General features: G+C 37.2%; 1 protein-coding gene across 10 annotated transcripts in view; it reads left to right on the top strand.

Annotated features, from left to right (window-relative positions):
- NFIB (nuclear factor I B) overlaps positions 1-18,191 on the top strand; it is a 188,724-nt gene that overhangs the window by 101,242 nt on the left and 69,291 nt on the right. For all 10 annotated transcript variants that reach the window (XR_014319416.1, XM_082784207.1, XM_082784206.1 and 7 more), the window contains exons 3-4: positions 5,160-5,213; positions 18,121-18,189. Coding sequence is in view for 9 of the 10 variants with exons in the window: in XM_082784207.1 (XP_082640333.1) it covers positions 5,160-5,213; positions 18,121-18,189 (123 nt within the window). In the remaining variant the exon portion in view is untranslated. The remainder of the gene's footprint in view (positions 1-5,159; positions 5,214-18,120; positions 18,190-18,191) is intronic.

Raw genomic sequence — 18,191 nt, 5'->3', positions numbered from 1 at the left:
GTTTTTTTCTTACTTTCAGCAGGCCTCAACAATCAGTTTTGTTTTACTCTGGGTGTGGTGGGAGATGCCAGCAACTACACGTAGATACTCATTGGGATTAACTCCTACAAATGAAAATATGGGAAACTGCAAAGTGTAAAATATACCACATTCTTGACCCATCTTTTCATACTGTTGTCTGGAAGGAAAAAGTAAACTGAGATAAAGCATTTAAATGTCGTTGTGGTACCCATGCTGAGTCACAACAGATTATATTCAGTATATCAGTGTTAGGGTTATATAAATAGTTGCCAGGTAAGAGCAAAACCTGGGTTGAACCAGTGTCAGACCATTAATCCACAGGGCAATAACTGATCAAGGCATCAACTACTGACTCTTGGAACAGTTAGTGACAGCAAGAGAACAGCAGTAGATATACTGTAGTTGTGAGGTGCATATGAAATCTGTTCTTTGGAAATGCACAACATATCTGTAGGTGAGTTTTTGCTCTGTAGCAAATAATTTTGAGACCTGTATGGAAGATTTTTTCCATGAAAAACACATTTACAGTAAAATTTGAGAAAGGCATTTCTCAAATGTCTCAAAAAAAGGAAATTTTTAAAAACTTTGAAGAAAAAGAGAGAGAAGGAGAAAAAAAAAGAAAGAAAAGAAAAAGAAAGAAAGATAAAAGAGAGCAAGAAAGAGAAAGATGGAAAATAGAGAAAGAAAGAGAGAGAAAGAGAAAAGGAAGGAAGGAAGGAAGGAAGGAAGGAAGGTAGGAAGGAAGGAAGGAAGGAAGGAAAAGAAAAAAGAAAGAGCAAGAGAGAGGAAGAAGAGAGAGAAAGAAAGGAGAGAATAACTGAAAGAAAGAAGGAAAAAAGAAAAAAAAAAAAAGAGGGTAAGAATGAGACAAAGAAAGAAGGAAAGAAGGTAAGAAAGAAAGATAAGAAATAAACTAAGGCAACTTTCAGTTGGGAGTAACCTAAATAAAATGTTGAAAATTTCAGTTTCATGACATTTACATGATGGGCTTTTATTTGCTATTGATTGTATAGATTTGCTTATAACTAGCTTAGGAAGTCTTTGTGCACAGAATATTTTTGGTAGGAAAATTGAATGAAAAGCCACCTAGACAGGGAGTCTAGTTTATGTTTTTCTCTATTGCACTGGAAGAAAAGCATGCAATTTTTAAACCTAAGGCTCATACTGTTAAACAAAATAACGACCTTGTACATAGGAAGACAAAGAAAGATTTAAAGTGTCTTAGCATGTCTTTTGCTTCCTTGCATTCTGTGGCTTTCCTACAATGCATCTTGTTACTTACTTTAGAAGAACAGTGCTCCAATCTCTCATTCAGTGTTCTGCTTATAAATTAAGTTATTCCTATAATTTATTCATGTAATGATCATGGTTCTCTTGTTCTTTGTAAAGCTATTTGCATCCAATCAAATAATAAAAAAAAAAGAGTGCTTTATAATTACTGACACTGGTAAGAGAATTGGATCATCACAGGCCACCTTGGGTCTCTCTTTCATCCTGAAAATGAGATGCTTCCATGAGCTTTCAGTGAACATAGGTTGATTCTCATATTCAGTGCACAAAAATTCATTGCTTTCTCCAGATCATTGAGACCCCAGTGGCAAACATGTTAGCAGCATCTACCGCTCAAACAGCTTTGAGAAAATCAAACTGTAAAAATTACGATTGATCAGAACTTAACATAAAACACAGCTAAGTCTGACTGGCAAATTATAATAATTAGCTATCAGCTTTTCCCTGTAACTGGAAAATTCCTTGCTAAATTTCTTGTATTATAATATAAAAAGGAATTTTTTAAATGACTTTAACACTTGGTTTGTTGGTCCAGAAAGTGGCCATATTGACAATGAGAAAATAGGACTGAAGGTAAGTTGCTCTGCAAGAGCTAAAAAATATTCTTCATTTTGTTCAGCTTTTCAGTGAATTTTAGCAGGAGAAATCTTTGAAGGTTATTTTCAAGTAGGCCTCATTAATCTACTTTCAAATTTCTGTACACCCCAAGCTATGTTGTCCAAGTTTTATTGGGTGCACCTGCATTCAAACTGACAGTTCGTTTAGCCAAACACCTGCACTTGGACAATTACTGTGGACCATTGCTATGTAAAATTAATCCTCTTTGATAATCCTAATTTAAATAATGATTTGTATGGTTTGCAGAAGCAGAACATGCCTCTTTGAAGCATATTAAAGTTCACCCTCTTGAAGGTAAAGCTTTTATTCCCATTGCAACACAAGAAAAGGGACATTGATTTATAAAGGTCCACATTCAGAAAAACATCACGTTTTAAACATTTCTTATAGTTGATCAAGTTTTCAAATTAACCTGATATACTTTTTAAAGAGATGTGCTGCATCGTGTTATGAAAAGTGTGCACTACATAGTGAGGGCTTTTTTTTTTTTTTTTTTTTTTCCCCCAGAAAATTTCTGGCATTTTAGACGATATTCCTAGCACAGCAAACCACAACAAAACCTCAAGAATATAGCCACAAAAGATGTGATATATTGCATTTGCTGTTAATTGATGGAAAGTGTTTTTTGTTACCTATGAAGAACTATATGAATTCTGTTGGTATATTCAGGACAGTTATTTATGCTGTATTAATTCAAACCGTACTCTCTTAAATTAATCTGTATTGAAATACTCTTCATGACAATCTATTTGGGATTTTACAGAAGCATTGACTTCTCCCTAGTATAAAAATGCAAATATCATCCTGACACCAAATAAACCAATTTGTTTAGGAACAATTGCAAGGAATTAGATCTAATAAATTCAATTTAAAATTGAGAATTGAACATGAATTTACATTATCTGTCCACTCCAGCAGGATAAGGATTAGGCATAGAAAAATAGAAAAAAAAATGAAAATTGAAAAAACAAGTGTAACTTTGATGTTTTTTTGTGACATTGTATCACTTTTGAAAATGATTTCAGACTTTTCACAGTATATGTAGCAATACACAGAAAATCAAGTTAGGTGGCCATCTCAGTGACAAGATTTTCCTTAAACCCCTTTCAGTGATGGATACAATGTCAAGCAGATCTCTTAGGAAAATTTTGGAAAGTGACCCTGACCAGCTATGGTGATAAGAATTTCAGGAGTCCTGGTGTTGTACAATGGGTGCAATTGTACAAGTTCCCAAAATCTTGGCTGTACACAATCTGATCAGGAACGTGTCCTTTTTTCTTCCTACCCTGGGTTGAAGAAGATGAAGGAAATTTGTGATATTTGCTTTCCAGTGTGGATTTTATTGCATGCAGGAATGATTTCATCCAACACTGCAAAATTTATCTGTGTTTTCAGTAGCTTTGGAACTAGGTTTCACACATGCCTTGGTCTTCCAGTATCTATCTTTAGGTATCTATCTCTGGTAGATACCCAATGCTTGTCTTGTCTGATGAAGTTTTAGCTGAAGATAGTTTGGGTGAAAAAGTTACAGGCTGCAGAGGTGCAATTTCTTTCAGAACTTCCCATATTCTGAACTTGAACTATGAAATGCATTTGTCTTTCTGCTAATACCATCTATATAATCAAGCTTGCCTTCACCTAAACTGCTTGAAAGGCAGGTGTGTCAAGCAGTGTTTCCTAAGTCACATAACTGAAGGTAACAGATTTTAGTCAGCAGTGGATATTGAGTGGACAGAATCTTTCATTGTAGGTTGAAGGCTATGTTGGCTTTAAGATGTGATTGGAATTGAAGGATTAGTATTTGTTGATGTGTAAGTTCCTTGCTTTCTCTGTGTGTGTGTTTTGTTTGTTTGTCTGTTTCTCTTTAATTTGACGTTGTAAGCAGTAATACATTCAAGAACTCTGACTTCGCTCTGGGATTCAGTTGGCAGTGGCAATTTCTGTAGTACTAAGTAACAGTCCTTTGATGCTTATGCTATAAGTGCTGCTGCACTTCCAAGTAATGGACATTTTCTTTGCCTGCCTTCCTTCCTTCCCTCCTTCCTTCCTTCCTTCCTTCCTTCCTTCCTTCCTTCCTTCCTTCCTTCCTTCCTCCCTTCCTCCCTTCCTCCCTTCCTCCCTTCCTCCCTTCCTCCCTTCCTCCCTTCCTCCCTTCCTCCCTTCCTTCCTTCCTTCCTTCCTTCCTTCCTTCCTTCCTTCCTTCCTTCCTTCCTTCCTTCCTTCCTTCCTTCCTTCCTTCCTTCCTTCCTTCCTTCCTTCCTTCCTTCCTTCCATCCTCTCCTCCTCTCTTCCTCTCTTCCTTCCTCCCTTCCTCTCTTCCTCACTTTCTTTCATTTATTGAGGCTCCTACATTTTAGATAACCATATACAGAATAAATGGTTGTGCTTCCTATAACTTCTTACTCTCTTTGGGTACAAGAGTGTCTGTCATGTCTTACTTTGTTAATAACAATTTATTGCAGTGATGCAGGATTTTGTTTTATTATTGGTGTGGGGATAGAGCAAGAAGATAGTTTTAAAAGCAAATGCTTTTATGAATAAGGATGACATTTATTTTCCAGTGCATTGACTTCAAATCTCATTTTTCTCTTGATTCATTAGGTACATGTATTGAGAACACACTATTTGAAGACCACAGGGCTTGTTTTTTTTTCTTATTTTTTATGTTATATAATCTTTATTTCACAATAGCAGTTCTTACAAACTAAGAATACAAAGGCTATACTGTATTAAAACAGACAGTCATAACTTCAGTGCAGTTCTGAGTCTGTGGAAGCACCGTACACCTTTGTGTTTTTAGGGAAAAGTAAAGAAACAGGATTCATCACTGGAAACTCCATTAGTTGCCTGATCCAGTATATATTTCTGGTCATTGCCTAAGAAGCTACCTCTGCTTTGCTGATTATGCAATATTATAGTTGGGGGATGAAGTGAAAGGGAATGAAAAGGTGCCCTTGTAGATGTGTTTACACCCTGAATATTTACCTGAATGACTCTCTTGTCCTTGTTCAGTGATCTATGAGTTATTGCATCTTTCACAATGTTTCTGGTTCTGCATAAAATGGGTTACATATAGTATGTTTGTTCACTAATGCCTTCATGTAGAAAGTCAGGGAAATGACCTTTAGATAACAAAGTTAAGTATTAGTTTAATACTGAAGGAGAGTATTAAAAGGATGTGAGATACTTTCAAAACAAATTAGTAAAACATTTCTTTGATTTCTTTATAGATTCTGGACAACCAGGAAGTCCAAGCCACAATGATCCTGCCAAGAATCCACCAGGTAAATATAAGTTCGAGAACATGTGCAATCTAACATTGTTTGAGAACAAAGATACTACTGTTAATAGTTAAAGAGAGCATAATTGATCAGCAACCTATTTTGCACTCATAGGTACATATAATGAGGACAAGATGTGATTACTTTAGCTCTTTTAAACTGGCAATGTCTCAATTGTAGTTTCATTAAGATTCATTTAATCTAAGGAATTTTTTGTTTAGTGTATGGCTTTTTAAAGTTTGCAAGTGGTGATAGGAAAAGGAGTAAGGAGACAAGATCACCATATAACTTTACTTTTATAAAAGTCTTCAAATACTATAATTAATATTTTGTTTCAGAGAAACACAATTGCTTTACCTCTAAAGATTGTGACCTAAGCTACCAGCTTCTTTTGTCCTTTAGTTTAATATTATTTGTACATTGTAAAATGTAAATATGTTCATTTAATATGTTCATTTTTTATAAAAGCATATCAGCTATGAGCAGCTTTTGAATGCATTGTTCAAAAATATCTTGCTAGAGACATTTTTTTTTTTTTGAGAAACAGAGATATCTCAGTGATTTCATGCAAATAGTCCTTTCAAGGGTTTTGTAAAAATAAGAATTCAAGAGAAAATCAAAACCAGACTTTGCCATTCCACACTGTTTAGGCCAAAGGCTCTTTGTATTTTTGTGGAGTTATCCTTCTAATCAATTATGCTGTGCTAGTAAATGTTGTAAACTTCTGTTGTTTTATGAATTTTATCAGGGTGAGACAAATGAGTGCAACACGCTTCCTCATACTATCATTTAAAAAATAAGAATGACTCCTGCCATCAAATCGTGCTGTATCTTCTCATCTAAAAGGTTGGACTAGATGATCTTAGAGGTCTTTTCCAACCTAAAAGATCATCTATGATCTTTTTCTATGATTTCATCTCTCATAAGAAATATCTCTTAAATAAGCTGCAAGTAGCTCAGTTTGCTCTTTTTTTTTAAATGCAAAACTAACCACAGTCTAACCAAAAGGTAAAAGTATGATGCTGGGTTATTACATATACACAAGTATTGTCTGGATTTGTCCAAACATTAGTGAAAACAGCCAACATTGTGGATGGACAATTTTGTACTATAGGTATATAAAAGTATTTTCTGTGTGTGACGGAATGTGACATGTTGAAGTGAGTACCCAGAAGTGGAAGAACCATCATAGCTCATAATAAAAAACTCTATATTCCTTTAATATAAATAGCAGTAATATATACCGGGAGATTGATGATATATTTTAGAAATATGAAGGCAGCAAAAGTAAATATATATAAAAAAACAAACAAACAAAAAAAAACAACAAAACACACACACAAAAACAAACAAACAAACAAACACAAAACACACACACACACAAAAAAAACAAAAAAAACACAAACAAGTGTTTTTTTCTTACTGTGATTCCCTTCCCCTTCCCCTTCCTCTTCCCCTTCCCCCTTCCCCTTCCCTTCCCCTTCCTCTTCCCCTTCCCCCTTCCCCTTCCCTTCCCCTTCCTCTTCTCCTTCCCCTCCCCCTTCCTTCTTCCCCTTCCTTCTTCCCCTTCTTTTTCCATGATGCAGGTTTGCAATTGAAATTACTTTGCATGGAGGCTTTGATGCTGTTTCTCTCTAACCTGTGTACAATACATTAATAGGCTTTTATTTCTCTATTAAATGCATGACATAAATTAGGTAGGTTTAAAAAAAAAAAACAACATGTAAGTCACCCACTCGTCAGCATATTTACACCTAAAAGAAGCCTAAAAAAAATAATCCTCATGGGTAATCACAGTTTTGGAAAACTTGAAGCATTTGGCTTTAGGGAATTTCTTTTTGTTTTAAAATATTTCTGCTTGTATGTGCAAGAAAAGCCAAATGCTTTACACCTCATCATTGTAAAGGATACTTTGTAGCCTCAGGGTTTGAGAAGCTGAAGGTCAGGTCTGGAAAATCACCTTTTCCATGTTTTAAAATTCTGGTTTAAAGTACCATTTAACATTTGTAGTTGGAAAGTAGAGGTACACATTTCACTAGTGAGGATCACATGCTCTAGTGAGTTGAGCCTCAGTAACCCTCAGGCTCAACCCCATGTTACTCTTTCAAGGAGTAATCTTGCAACAGCCACACAGCCATGTGGCAGGCAGCAGAGGAGACTAATGGGCTTTCTTTTGGCAGTGTCGTGGGACAAGATCAGATGCCTCGATGTCTGACAAACTCCATTGTCCCAGGAGGCAGCAGGAGATAGAAGGAGAGAAATCTGTTGCTGGTTTCATCATGAAATTTCCTGCTTGAAATTTGAGCATAACACTTTCTCATGCTTTGGAGTTACAGTTGGCATCGTTATTCCTTTTATCTGCTGCCAAGTGGGGACAGAAAATGGAGACTGTGCCTTGCTTCCCTTGAAACCCTTCATTTGAGTAGAGACAGAGGCATAATTGGATGTCATCTGCCTATTTGAGGATACATGAACTTCTAGCATCATTCAGCTTCACTGTGTGATACTGCTTTGGGGTTAAACTGGCAGGGAGAAAGCACTGAGGTTTTGTGGGACTGTAAAATATAGAGCTTCTAGGGTTGTGCAGGGGAATGAGAGGGAGTCACACTCCCTTAAGATTGTTTGTGGAGAAGTACTGCTGTCCTGCTCTTACTAAACTTCACATCAGTATTATTATTGAAACCAGGCAGTCATTTCTGCCAAAGTCCCAGAGGATATCCACTCTGAGGTTTGTTTTCTGTCCCAAGCCAAGAGCACATGGACTGGCAATGACAGAAAGTTTTGGGTTTTTTAATCAACCTTTGGTCTGATGCCTGTATATCAAGGAGCCAGGTTGTTGGCAAGGCTTAGGTGCTGTTAGTGCTTGGATGCCACTATCTTCACAAAGACATTGCCAAGGAAGAGGAGGTTGGAAACTGAGTGGTAGTCAGCGAGGCTGCTGGTGTTAAAAGAGGTTTTTTTTTTTCTTTTTTTTCTTTTTTTTTTTTTTTGCTAGGTTTGGCTAGACTATTACATTCTTTAAGGTGTCTGGTAATTTGCTGTCTTAACCATGGAAGGAGGTAATGTCACTTGCCAAACGAAAGAACATTAAGAGCCCTTGCTGGAATTCTTTACAATAGATTCCTAAAAATACATTGAATATTTTGATAGCATAATACAATATTAAGTTAGTGTAGCTTGTGGTAAAAGTGGTATTTAGCATTTGTAGCAAGATCCAGGGGTATCCTCCTCTAAGTTTTATTTTTTCACTATCTTTAATTGGGTATGTTTCTAAAGAATGAAACTTGATTTTCTGTGAGTTGAATTGTAAAGGCCATTTCTGCAAATGGATTGTTATGTATGATGCAGAAAATTGAGGAGGAGGAGAGGAGACTCAAGGAGAGGAGACAGAGGAGACTCGAGGAGAGGAGACTCGAGGAGACTCGAGGAGAGGAGACTCGAGGAGAGGAGACTCGAGGAGAGGAGAGGAGACTCGAGGAGAGGAGACTCGAGGAGAGGAGACTCGAGGAGAGGAGAGGAGAGGAGAGGAGAGGAGAGGAGAGGAGAGGAGAGGAGAGGAGAGGAGAGGAGAGGAGAGGAGAGGAGAGGAGAGGAGAAGTATGGATACTGCTGTTGTCTAGATCAGTCATAAGGTCCTAGAATCATGCAACCATAGAACTATAGAAGGGCTTAGGTTAGTAGGGATCTTAAGGATCAACTTTCCAACCCCTCTGCCAATGTGCAGGGATGCCACCCACTAGACCAGGGCCCCAAACAACTTATTCTTCCAGTTATGGGTCATCCACAGCTTCTCTGAGCAACCTGTTCCAGCGTCTCACCACCCTCTGAGTAAAGAATTTCTTCCTAACATCTGATCTAAGTCTTCCCTCTTTTAGTTTAAAACCATTCCCCTTTGCCATAACATTATCTGCCCAAGAAAAAAGTTGCTTTCCATCTTTTTATATAAGCCCCCTTCAAGTACTGAAAGGCTGCAATGAGGTCTCCCTTGAGCCTTTTCCTCTTCAGGGTGAACATCCTGATCATGTCAGCCTTACTTGGAGAGGTGTCCAGTCCTCTGAGCATCCTCATGGCCCTTCTCCAGTACTCCTCTAACAGATGCACATCCTTCTTGTGCTGGGAGCTCCAGACTTGGATGCAGCACTGCAAATTGGGCCTCACAAGGGCAGAGTAGAGGGGGACAGTCACCTCCTTTGACCTGCTGTTTACAACTCTGTTGATGCAGCCCAGGATGAAGTTGGCTTTCTGGGCTGCAAGTACACACTGCTGGCTCATGTTGAGCTTTTCATCCATCAGAATCCCCTATTCCTTCTCTTCAGGGCTTCTCTCAATGACTTCTTCTCCCAGTCTGGACTTATGTTTGGAATTGCCCTGACCCAGGTGCAACACCTTCCACTTTGACTTGCTGAACCTCATGCAGTTCACATTGGCCCATTTCTCCAGCTTGTCCAGACCCTTTTGGCTGGCATCCCTTCCTTCTCTTGTATCGACTGCACCACACAGCTTGGTGTCCTCTGCAAACTTTCTGAGGGTGCACTTAATTCCACTGTCTGTGTCATTGATAAAGATATTAAACAATACTGGTCCCAAGACAGACCCCTGAGAGACACCACTCATCACCAGCCTCCACCTGGAAATAAAGCCATTGACTACAACTCTTTGCATGTGTCTTTCAAGATGATTCTTTATTCATTGAATAGTCCACCTTCAAATCCATCTCTCTCAAATTCGGAGATCAGAATGTCATGCAGGACTGTGTCAAAGGCATTACAGAATCTACAGGTTTAGATGATGTTAGCTATTAAATGTTTACATGGGTTCAGTGAGAAAATGGAAATGTCTGTGGATCCATTGAGGGTGACTAAACAGAGACACACCTGGATTAATTCGTGATTTAAACTGAAAATAGCTGGAGTGTAAGACATTATTAGTCAAAAACCAGCAGCAACAACAACAAAACACCTTTATTATGTCTTACTATTCTGCTAGGCACCTACAGAGACCTACTGCTGAAAGCAGGCTGATGAAAGATGAAGACCCAGAATGCCATTTTTGATGTAATGCTGTACTATTTGCTCCCTCTAAACTCCCTAGGAATTTTGATCCTATGTTTGTCGAAAGTGTGTAGCTTTAGAAAATCTGAAAAATGAGCCTTCCTTTATATTTGTGTGACTCAAATATCTACAGATCTGTGGGATGATGAATACTGAAACCAGAGGAAATGATCTTTCAGTGAGTTCATTTGGTAGGCATAGGAAAATTATGTGGCTGAGTAAAGAGAGAAAAACATCCAGAACTATTCATAATCTAATGATATTCACACCAGCCATAATGTTATGGTCTTCAAAGATGCAATCCTTAGTGGTCAGTTCTTCTAGTAGAGGATTTTTTGGGTTTTGTTCCAGTTTGTGTTTCTCTCCTTTCCTACTACCTGCTGGCCACAACAGTCTGACATCAGCAAGGTTACTTGCTACCTGCCATTGGCATGAGATTGCTGTTTGACAGACATAACTTACACATCAACATTAACACTGTGTTCAGTTGTTGACATGGTGCTCAAATCTATGAAGCCAGTCCCTTTAAATTGCTAAAAGGAATAAATAGAGGTACTGATAGTATAAAATGTTATATAGATGTAACAAGAACATAGGATCGACATATGGACACAGTTTGAGACTCAAGAGAACTCAAAACCCAAGGAAATGGATAGTAGTTCCTATAAGTTCTTCATGTTTTGGTTTCTGGATAGAAGTGGGAGATAGTCTGTTCTTGTTCAGGTCCCTTCAGGCTTTCAGAGCTCTTCATATCCAGCATTGGGGAATAAAGCAGATATCTTTCAGAAAGTGCAAAGAAAACCTAGCCACCCCTGAATAGATGGTTATGAACTTCATTGTCCAGGGAAGATAGGTGCATTAAGATTTTTGCTGTTATTCCAGCAGTTGACCTCAGAGGTTATTACCGCTCTGCTTTCTAGCAAATAGGACCTTTTAAAAAAATAAATAAATTAATTTAATTTAATTATTATTGCAATTTATTATTTTTTATTTGCTGCTATAATTTACTTTACTTTAGCTGGTCCAAAGAATATTTTCATATAAATTTTGCAGACTCCGTAAACTCAGTCAGGGCTGAATGACGATGACTTGAGTTCAAGCCTATCAGCTAGTGAATATTACATTATTTATATGTGAGGTGAGACACTTTTAGACAGAGATTGAGAAACTGTCTCCCCACCTTTCATTCCTCTCCACTAGTTGCCTTCCTTCCTCCGCAGTAAATCATGATACATTGTCAGGGCATTCATCTAACAATAACATTCCTAGTCTGAATGAGGCAGGGTTCAGTGAATCCTTAGAGCCAGCCCTACTACTCTGGAATGGGTTTTCCCCTTGCATTTTCACCAGCATTTTTATTCTGGGAACCTTTTCCAAAGAAGACGTGAGTGAAATCATTCTAATTAAAAAAGGTGTTGCCAAAAAGCTTGCAACCATCCTCACCTATCTCTTGTATGCAAATCTCTCTTGCAGCTGTAGAGCCCCAAAGGCTTCTCTGAGCTTTCATATGGGCCAGCAGCCACAGGGAGAACATTCTTTTTGGATTAAGCCCTAAGGAATGTGTAATAAATTTGCCTATATATGACTATTTTAGAAAGAAGTGTTTCAGTTTTAAGTTTTAGAACGTACATTTACAGAAATAGCCTCTGAAGAGTTATGTGTGCTCTCAACCTTTGCACTCTTTTGGAAATGCAATAAGCAAATTTCCTTGAGTTTTGAATGATTCAGAACACAGACAGTTTCATTATTTTATTGTATTGCAAGTTACCTTCTTGTGGATGGGGAATTATCCCCCTAATTAATAGGAATAGAAGAGAGGTTCCCTGGCCTCATCATTGCAAGCATCTTTTCTTGTGGAAGAAATGATGCTGTAGTAGTAGTTTGTGTAATCAGGCAGAACTACATTCAAACAAACATATATTCTGTGCCTTGATTTTTCAGCATGGGAGTGGATATTCTGAAAGCTGTTTCCTGTATGCCTGCAGCCATGCCATCTCAGATAGCAATCTTCAAATAAAACTGGGTTGGGTTTGGTCACGGCTTGATTTTCTGTGGATTTCTCCCTTTCCCGAATGCTCTATGAATTAGTAATGACAGAGATTGAGAGATGATGCCCATCCTCCTCAGCCTCTCAGCCCCGCACCAGTTAGGACTTTCTGTAAGAGAAGTGTGCAGCTGGGCTATCTGAACAATCAGAAACCTGCACAAATTGCACAGCCCCTTTTTCCAGAAGTAAGAGTTTTTGGTCTTGCATGCTGGTTTTAATTTTGGTGTAGGAAGTTTCTACTGTCTACTGGTTTAGGATTAGTTTTGAATTTTCACTTGGATGGACTATCCTTTTTTATGAACTTAGTTTGTAGTTGATGCTGCTTTCAATTCTGATGCAGTTGTGTTCAATGGTGAACACAGTGTTTTTACTTCAAAGCATGCACAGAACAAGAGTTTAATAAAAATGGTTACATTAGAGGTTAGAACTCCAAAAATCTGCTTTGGCACCAGAAAACTCCTTTTGGATTTCTAACCAGTAAAGCAGCAGTCTGGTATCTGATAAAAATCAGCTCCAACAATATCTTTAAAATCTTGGCTGTGGTGTGTACATGACCTGAGACCTGCCAGAGTGGAAGGCAGTATGAATTTGTGGTAGTCATTCTTTCTGTTTTTGCTAGGTTTCAGGCCAACTCATCTCTTGGATTCCAGTGCATGGATTCTGGAATCAATTCAGCTAGGTGTTTGCATCTTACTACATCACTGAAGGCAATTATAGCCCTGCTCATTAACTTCAGAGTATGGAAAATTTCATTTGTTTTTCATAATGGCACAAGCAGATTCTTAGGCCCATATTCTGCTAAAATGTTTAATGGAGTCATGCGATCTTTTGCAACATGTTTTTTTACTTTCCCAGTTACAGTATAACTGCAGTTTTTAGAGGTTAAAACAAAACAAAACAAAACAAAACAAACAAAAGGCAACACAGCAAAGGTAGCTGTGCAACATGGTCAGAGACAAATGTGTGATAATAAAAGAGCTTAATTCTCTGGACAGGATATTACTTCTATTTAGTGACTTCACTACTGGAATCTTCTGTCACTCCTTGGCTCATGCTATCCATTCTTAACTGCCTTTAAGAAATTCTGGTCTGGTGGGAACCTGCTTCTGGAAGTCTTTTTAAGATACTAGTTTCAAAATACATGCAATGAGAAAAACTGCAAGTTTCCTAGACTGTAAGCTAAATCACAATATACAGTGTGAGACTACTTTTTCACTGCCCCTTGTAACTGTGAATAGTAACTGTATGTCACTAGCATTCCTGCTGAAGTTAGAGCTTCTTGTCAATGTCGGATGCTTTAGAGAGCAGCAAGAGCTGATCCTTAAAAAATCTGCTTTCAAAGACTCTGAAAAAGAACCAGTACAATAAAATTATTTAACCTGTAATTGTAACAGTTTCAGAAATTGGACAAACCTGTACCAGAATCCAGAACTGTGCTTCACATAACTTCATCATTACAGTTCCCTGCTAGTAGTCTGTATTCAAGTATGAAGGTTCTAGCTTTTTTTCTCACAGTAGTTCCCAATATTGACCATTTCTCACAGCTATTAAGTCTACCTATTGCTTTACAATTCCTCCTTTCAAAGATCCAAAATTAAAAGGACATTAATACAAGTTACTTCCTGCACTGATTGTATCCTTACTCTTGCTTCATAAGGTGCTCAAAATCAAGTCTGTATCAGTGAAAAAATTAGATATTTAATAATACCAGGAAGCAATTTTATGTTTTGGCACTAGACAATATGCAGCAGAATGTAAACAGGCATTCTATTCATAAAATACAATTAAATCAAAAGAAATTAAAAAGGCTGGTTAAAGATTTCTAAAGACAGATGTCATTGGTGAGGTTTTAAGTAATATGAGAGCAAGCCTTTACAGTACACATTTGTGAAAAGTGAAAATATTTTTGAATAGGTTGTAACAACATTTTTTTTTCCTGTTTTAATCTCACCATGTTTAAGACTATTCTTGTAATTCAGTTATTGAAAGCATACCACAGGAACAGAGAGGAAGATGTATAAAGAATGGGATTACTAAAGGTTTCTCTTGTTTGCCAACCATATGATTGAAACTTGATCAGAACTGTTGCTCACCTTAACCCATTTATCTTTTTTCCTTAATGGCTATGATCTGGTCATGGTAGTGTTACAGTCGGAAAACATATTTTTCAGAAATGATTTTTCTTTTAAAAAGTTTAGGAGGGAACTCTTTTTTTTTTTTTTTTTTTTTTTTTTAACCTTCCTTGTACAAAAAATAAAGGAAATATAGGAAAACAATATCTGCTGTTGCTTATAGGTTTTGGAAGTTCCTTACCGGTTATACAGAGGTACACTACATTGGTTTGGGCAGAAATATATTTTTTAGAGAATTTAGAATTTTAAGAATAATGTTACGTACTATAATGTATTTCACAGTGTGTCATCTCTAAAGCAAGATGAGTTTTAGTAAATGACAATACTCCATGCTTATATAAGGCTTGAACAACATAGACAGCAAGGTGTTATCATGATCATCAAAAGGTACAGTAAAATCTCTATGAGGAATAGAACAATAAATTATCAAGTGCATTAGTTTCTGTACTGAACAGATCAGAAACATACCAAGAATGTTAATTAAAGGCTCTTTAGCATGTCAATGAAATACAAGAAGTGCATTATGGAATGCTTAATCAAAAGACAGTAAGACGCATACTGCACAGATATCACTGTATATCTTTTTCTTGCTGTTGTGGTTTAACCCAACAGACAGCTAAGCACCACACAGCTGTTCGCTCACCCCTCCACAGTGGGACGGGAAGAGAATCAGAAAAAAGAAGTTAAAAACCTGTGGGTTGAGATAAAGACAGTTTAATAGGACAGAAAAGGAAGGAAATAATAATAACAACAGCAACAATAAAAGAATATATAAAACAAGTGCTGCACAATGCAATTGCTCACCACCTGTCAAATGATGCTCATCCCAACCCTGGGTAGAGGCTTCCCCGGTCAGCTCCCCACAGTTTTTACCACTGAGCATGACACCGTATGGTATGGGATACTTTGGTCAGCTGGGGTCAGGTCTCCTAGCTATGTCCCACGCCATCGCCTTGTGCACCCACAGCCTCCTCGCTGTCAGGAAGCAAGCAGAAAAGTCCTTGACTCCATGTAAGTACTGCAAAACAACTAAAACATTGGTGTGTTACCAGCATTATGCTCATCCTAAATCCAAAACAGAGCACCATACCAGCCACTAGGAAGAAAATTAACTCTATCCCAGTCAAAACAGGACACTTGAAAGCAGTGTAATAATGTGAACATGAATGTTAAGTCTTGCTCAGTATGGAGATAAACTTCATAAGGTAAAAGATATTATCTGACATCATAGTCAAAATGTCCTACAAAGTTGTCCTGCTCCATACAAGGTCTTTCCATTTATTATTTTCCTATTTAGAATTAATTTCTGTAATAAATTATAGCAGTTTAATGGCACAAAGCTTCTCTTTGTATGTTTATTTATTTATTTGTTAAACCTGGGTGAAAGACAGTGATCCATCAACAACACCTGCTGTGATGAGGTGGTAAATAGTGGTACCACTCAGTGGCAGAATATTTTTCCTGCTCCCATTTCATTATTACAAGGACAGAAACATGCTATATCACTCTTTAAGCTATGTAGGTGTCCTCAGTGTTAACAGTAAGAAAAACTGAAAATTCTTGAGACAGAACTGAATACTCTGTGCATGTGTGCAGATGAACACATATACATGTCTGCTTCTATAGATAATATATATATATATTATATATATATATAATATATTATATATTATATATTATTTTATATATATATATAAAATCCTACATGTGCTTTTTTTTTTTTTTTTTTTTTTTTTTTTTTTTAATGTAATGAGCCTTAGGACTTATTGTACTCAATGGTAGCTCAACTAATCTACACTTGGGTGAAGGTCCTCTCAAGTCAGCCTAACTTGAATCTAGAGAAGTTGTACTTCAAAGTAGAGGTATTTGGATAGGCAGCACAGAAGTTCAGTTTGTCTTGTTAACCACCTTCAGAGCTGTCTGCACATTTGTACACTGGCTTTAAGCCACATTTCACTTTCAGGCCAACTAAAAACATAAAATTAATTTTTTCTTGGAAATCTTCTTTTCAGTGCTTTAGACTGTGCCCGATTAAGAAAATACAGAAGGTAAAGTTTTCCATTGTCAGAGGAATTACTATGCTTTGTCCAGTTCATCCATTCTTAGGTTAAAAATAAGAAGTGAGGAAGAAAGGAAAATGAAACATTATTCTTACTGTAATTTTTTATTTTTAATGGTACGGGTGTGACAAACAGAAAACATGAAGAAAAGGTGCAAGGGAATGTAGAAGATGAAAGGAAAATGTTCTAATTTCTTAGAAATAAGAAAAGAAAAAGCAGTAGATGTGAAGAGAAGCTGTAAAAAATGAGAGCAAGAGGAATGTGAGAGAAAGTAAAGAGGGAGAGGGAGAAATCCACAGAACTACTGGTGGAAATAAAGACATGCATAGATATCATATGAGTGATGATGACTAGAAGATGAAGAGATAATGGCATTGGCATGGCATCATTCAGAATGATCACACAGACCCATGGCTCTCTGCATACCCTCTGCATTTACTCCTCTGATGGCTTTTCAGACGGGGAAGACTGACACTGGCTTGTATATCTAGAAGCACAACAGAGATGTCAGGAAAGGCTGACATATATAATAAATGTACTCAGGATGTGATGTACAGTAATGTACACATATAATAAATATACACAGGATTTTTCAGCCTGAGTTGCCAGGTGTATTATTTATACCCAGACAGGTAAATAATATCAGAGGTGCTGGGTGTAGAGGCTCTGTGGGCTAGTAAGAAGGAAAAGAGGAAGAACAACAAGCATCACTTGGTGCACCTTCCCTCAGCATGTCTGTTAGAGCAGCAATGTGTGCAAAGTATGGATCCAAATAATTCTGTTGGCAAATGGGCAACATTGTTGTCTGTAAAGGCTATGATGTCATGTAATCTCAAATTCGGTCAAGTCAGTTTATGCAGTAGTTATCAGTGTGAGAATTCCACTAGAAACATGGGCTTCTCTGCTCCCTTTTAATAAGTAGTTACACTACTGGGATACTTATTGATTATTAGTGATATTAATGGTTCTTTCACTGCAGTGTTCCAAAATATGCTCAAACTTGAAGGCGATGAAAGTATATCATACACAATTATCTTGGAATGAGTAAACAGAGGCCAAAACAATAAAGCGTGGTTTCTTATATGTAGATTTGTATGTAGATATAATTCAGCACCCCACTCAACTAGCAGTCTGTTTTGTCCAGTTCTGTCTTTTATTGGAAACAACAATAAAATCCTCATCTGACTCAGAGGTGATGATTTTGTAACTAAGGTGGTAGCGGAAAGTTACTATCAACAGAGACAAAATGTGTTTACAGAAATGTATGCCAGGACAGGACTGTTGTATTTGCCAGCCACTACAGTTCTTAGTTCAATGTTGATTTAAAAATTGAGATACTAATAAAAGAAACAAATTTTTAGGCAGTTTATGGATGGTTAACTAGGGACACAGTGTACTGTTTGTTAGTTTTCATGTGCGCATCAGAAGATTGCTTTACCACAGCTCCTCAAAACTTTAGCACCTCTGCTTGATTTTCAGCTCTCATTTGATCCCAATTTCAGTGTACTTTTGTCTGCATATTATAGTTTTAGGACTGTTGATGCTGTTGTTAGCTTGTGTATAAATGTATCTATAGATATTTGTTAATATTCTCACTCTACAAATTGTGATCTTTTTCAGTGTACCTTGAGGACAGTTTTGTAAAATCTGGAGTGTTCAATGTGTCAGAACTTGTGAGGGTGTCCAGAAGT

The sequence above is a fragment of the Aythya marila genome, assembly GCF_965140915.1.
Source record: "Aythya marila genome assembly, chromosome: Z".
Classification (NCBI taxonomy): Eukaryota; Metazoa; Chordata; class Aves; order Anseriformes; family Anatidae; genus Aythya; species Aythya marila.
Note: the sequence above shows the minus strand (reverse complement) of the source record. Positions and strands in the feature narration are given on the sequence as shown.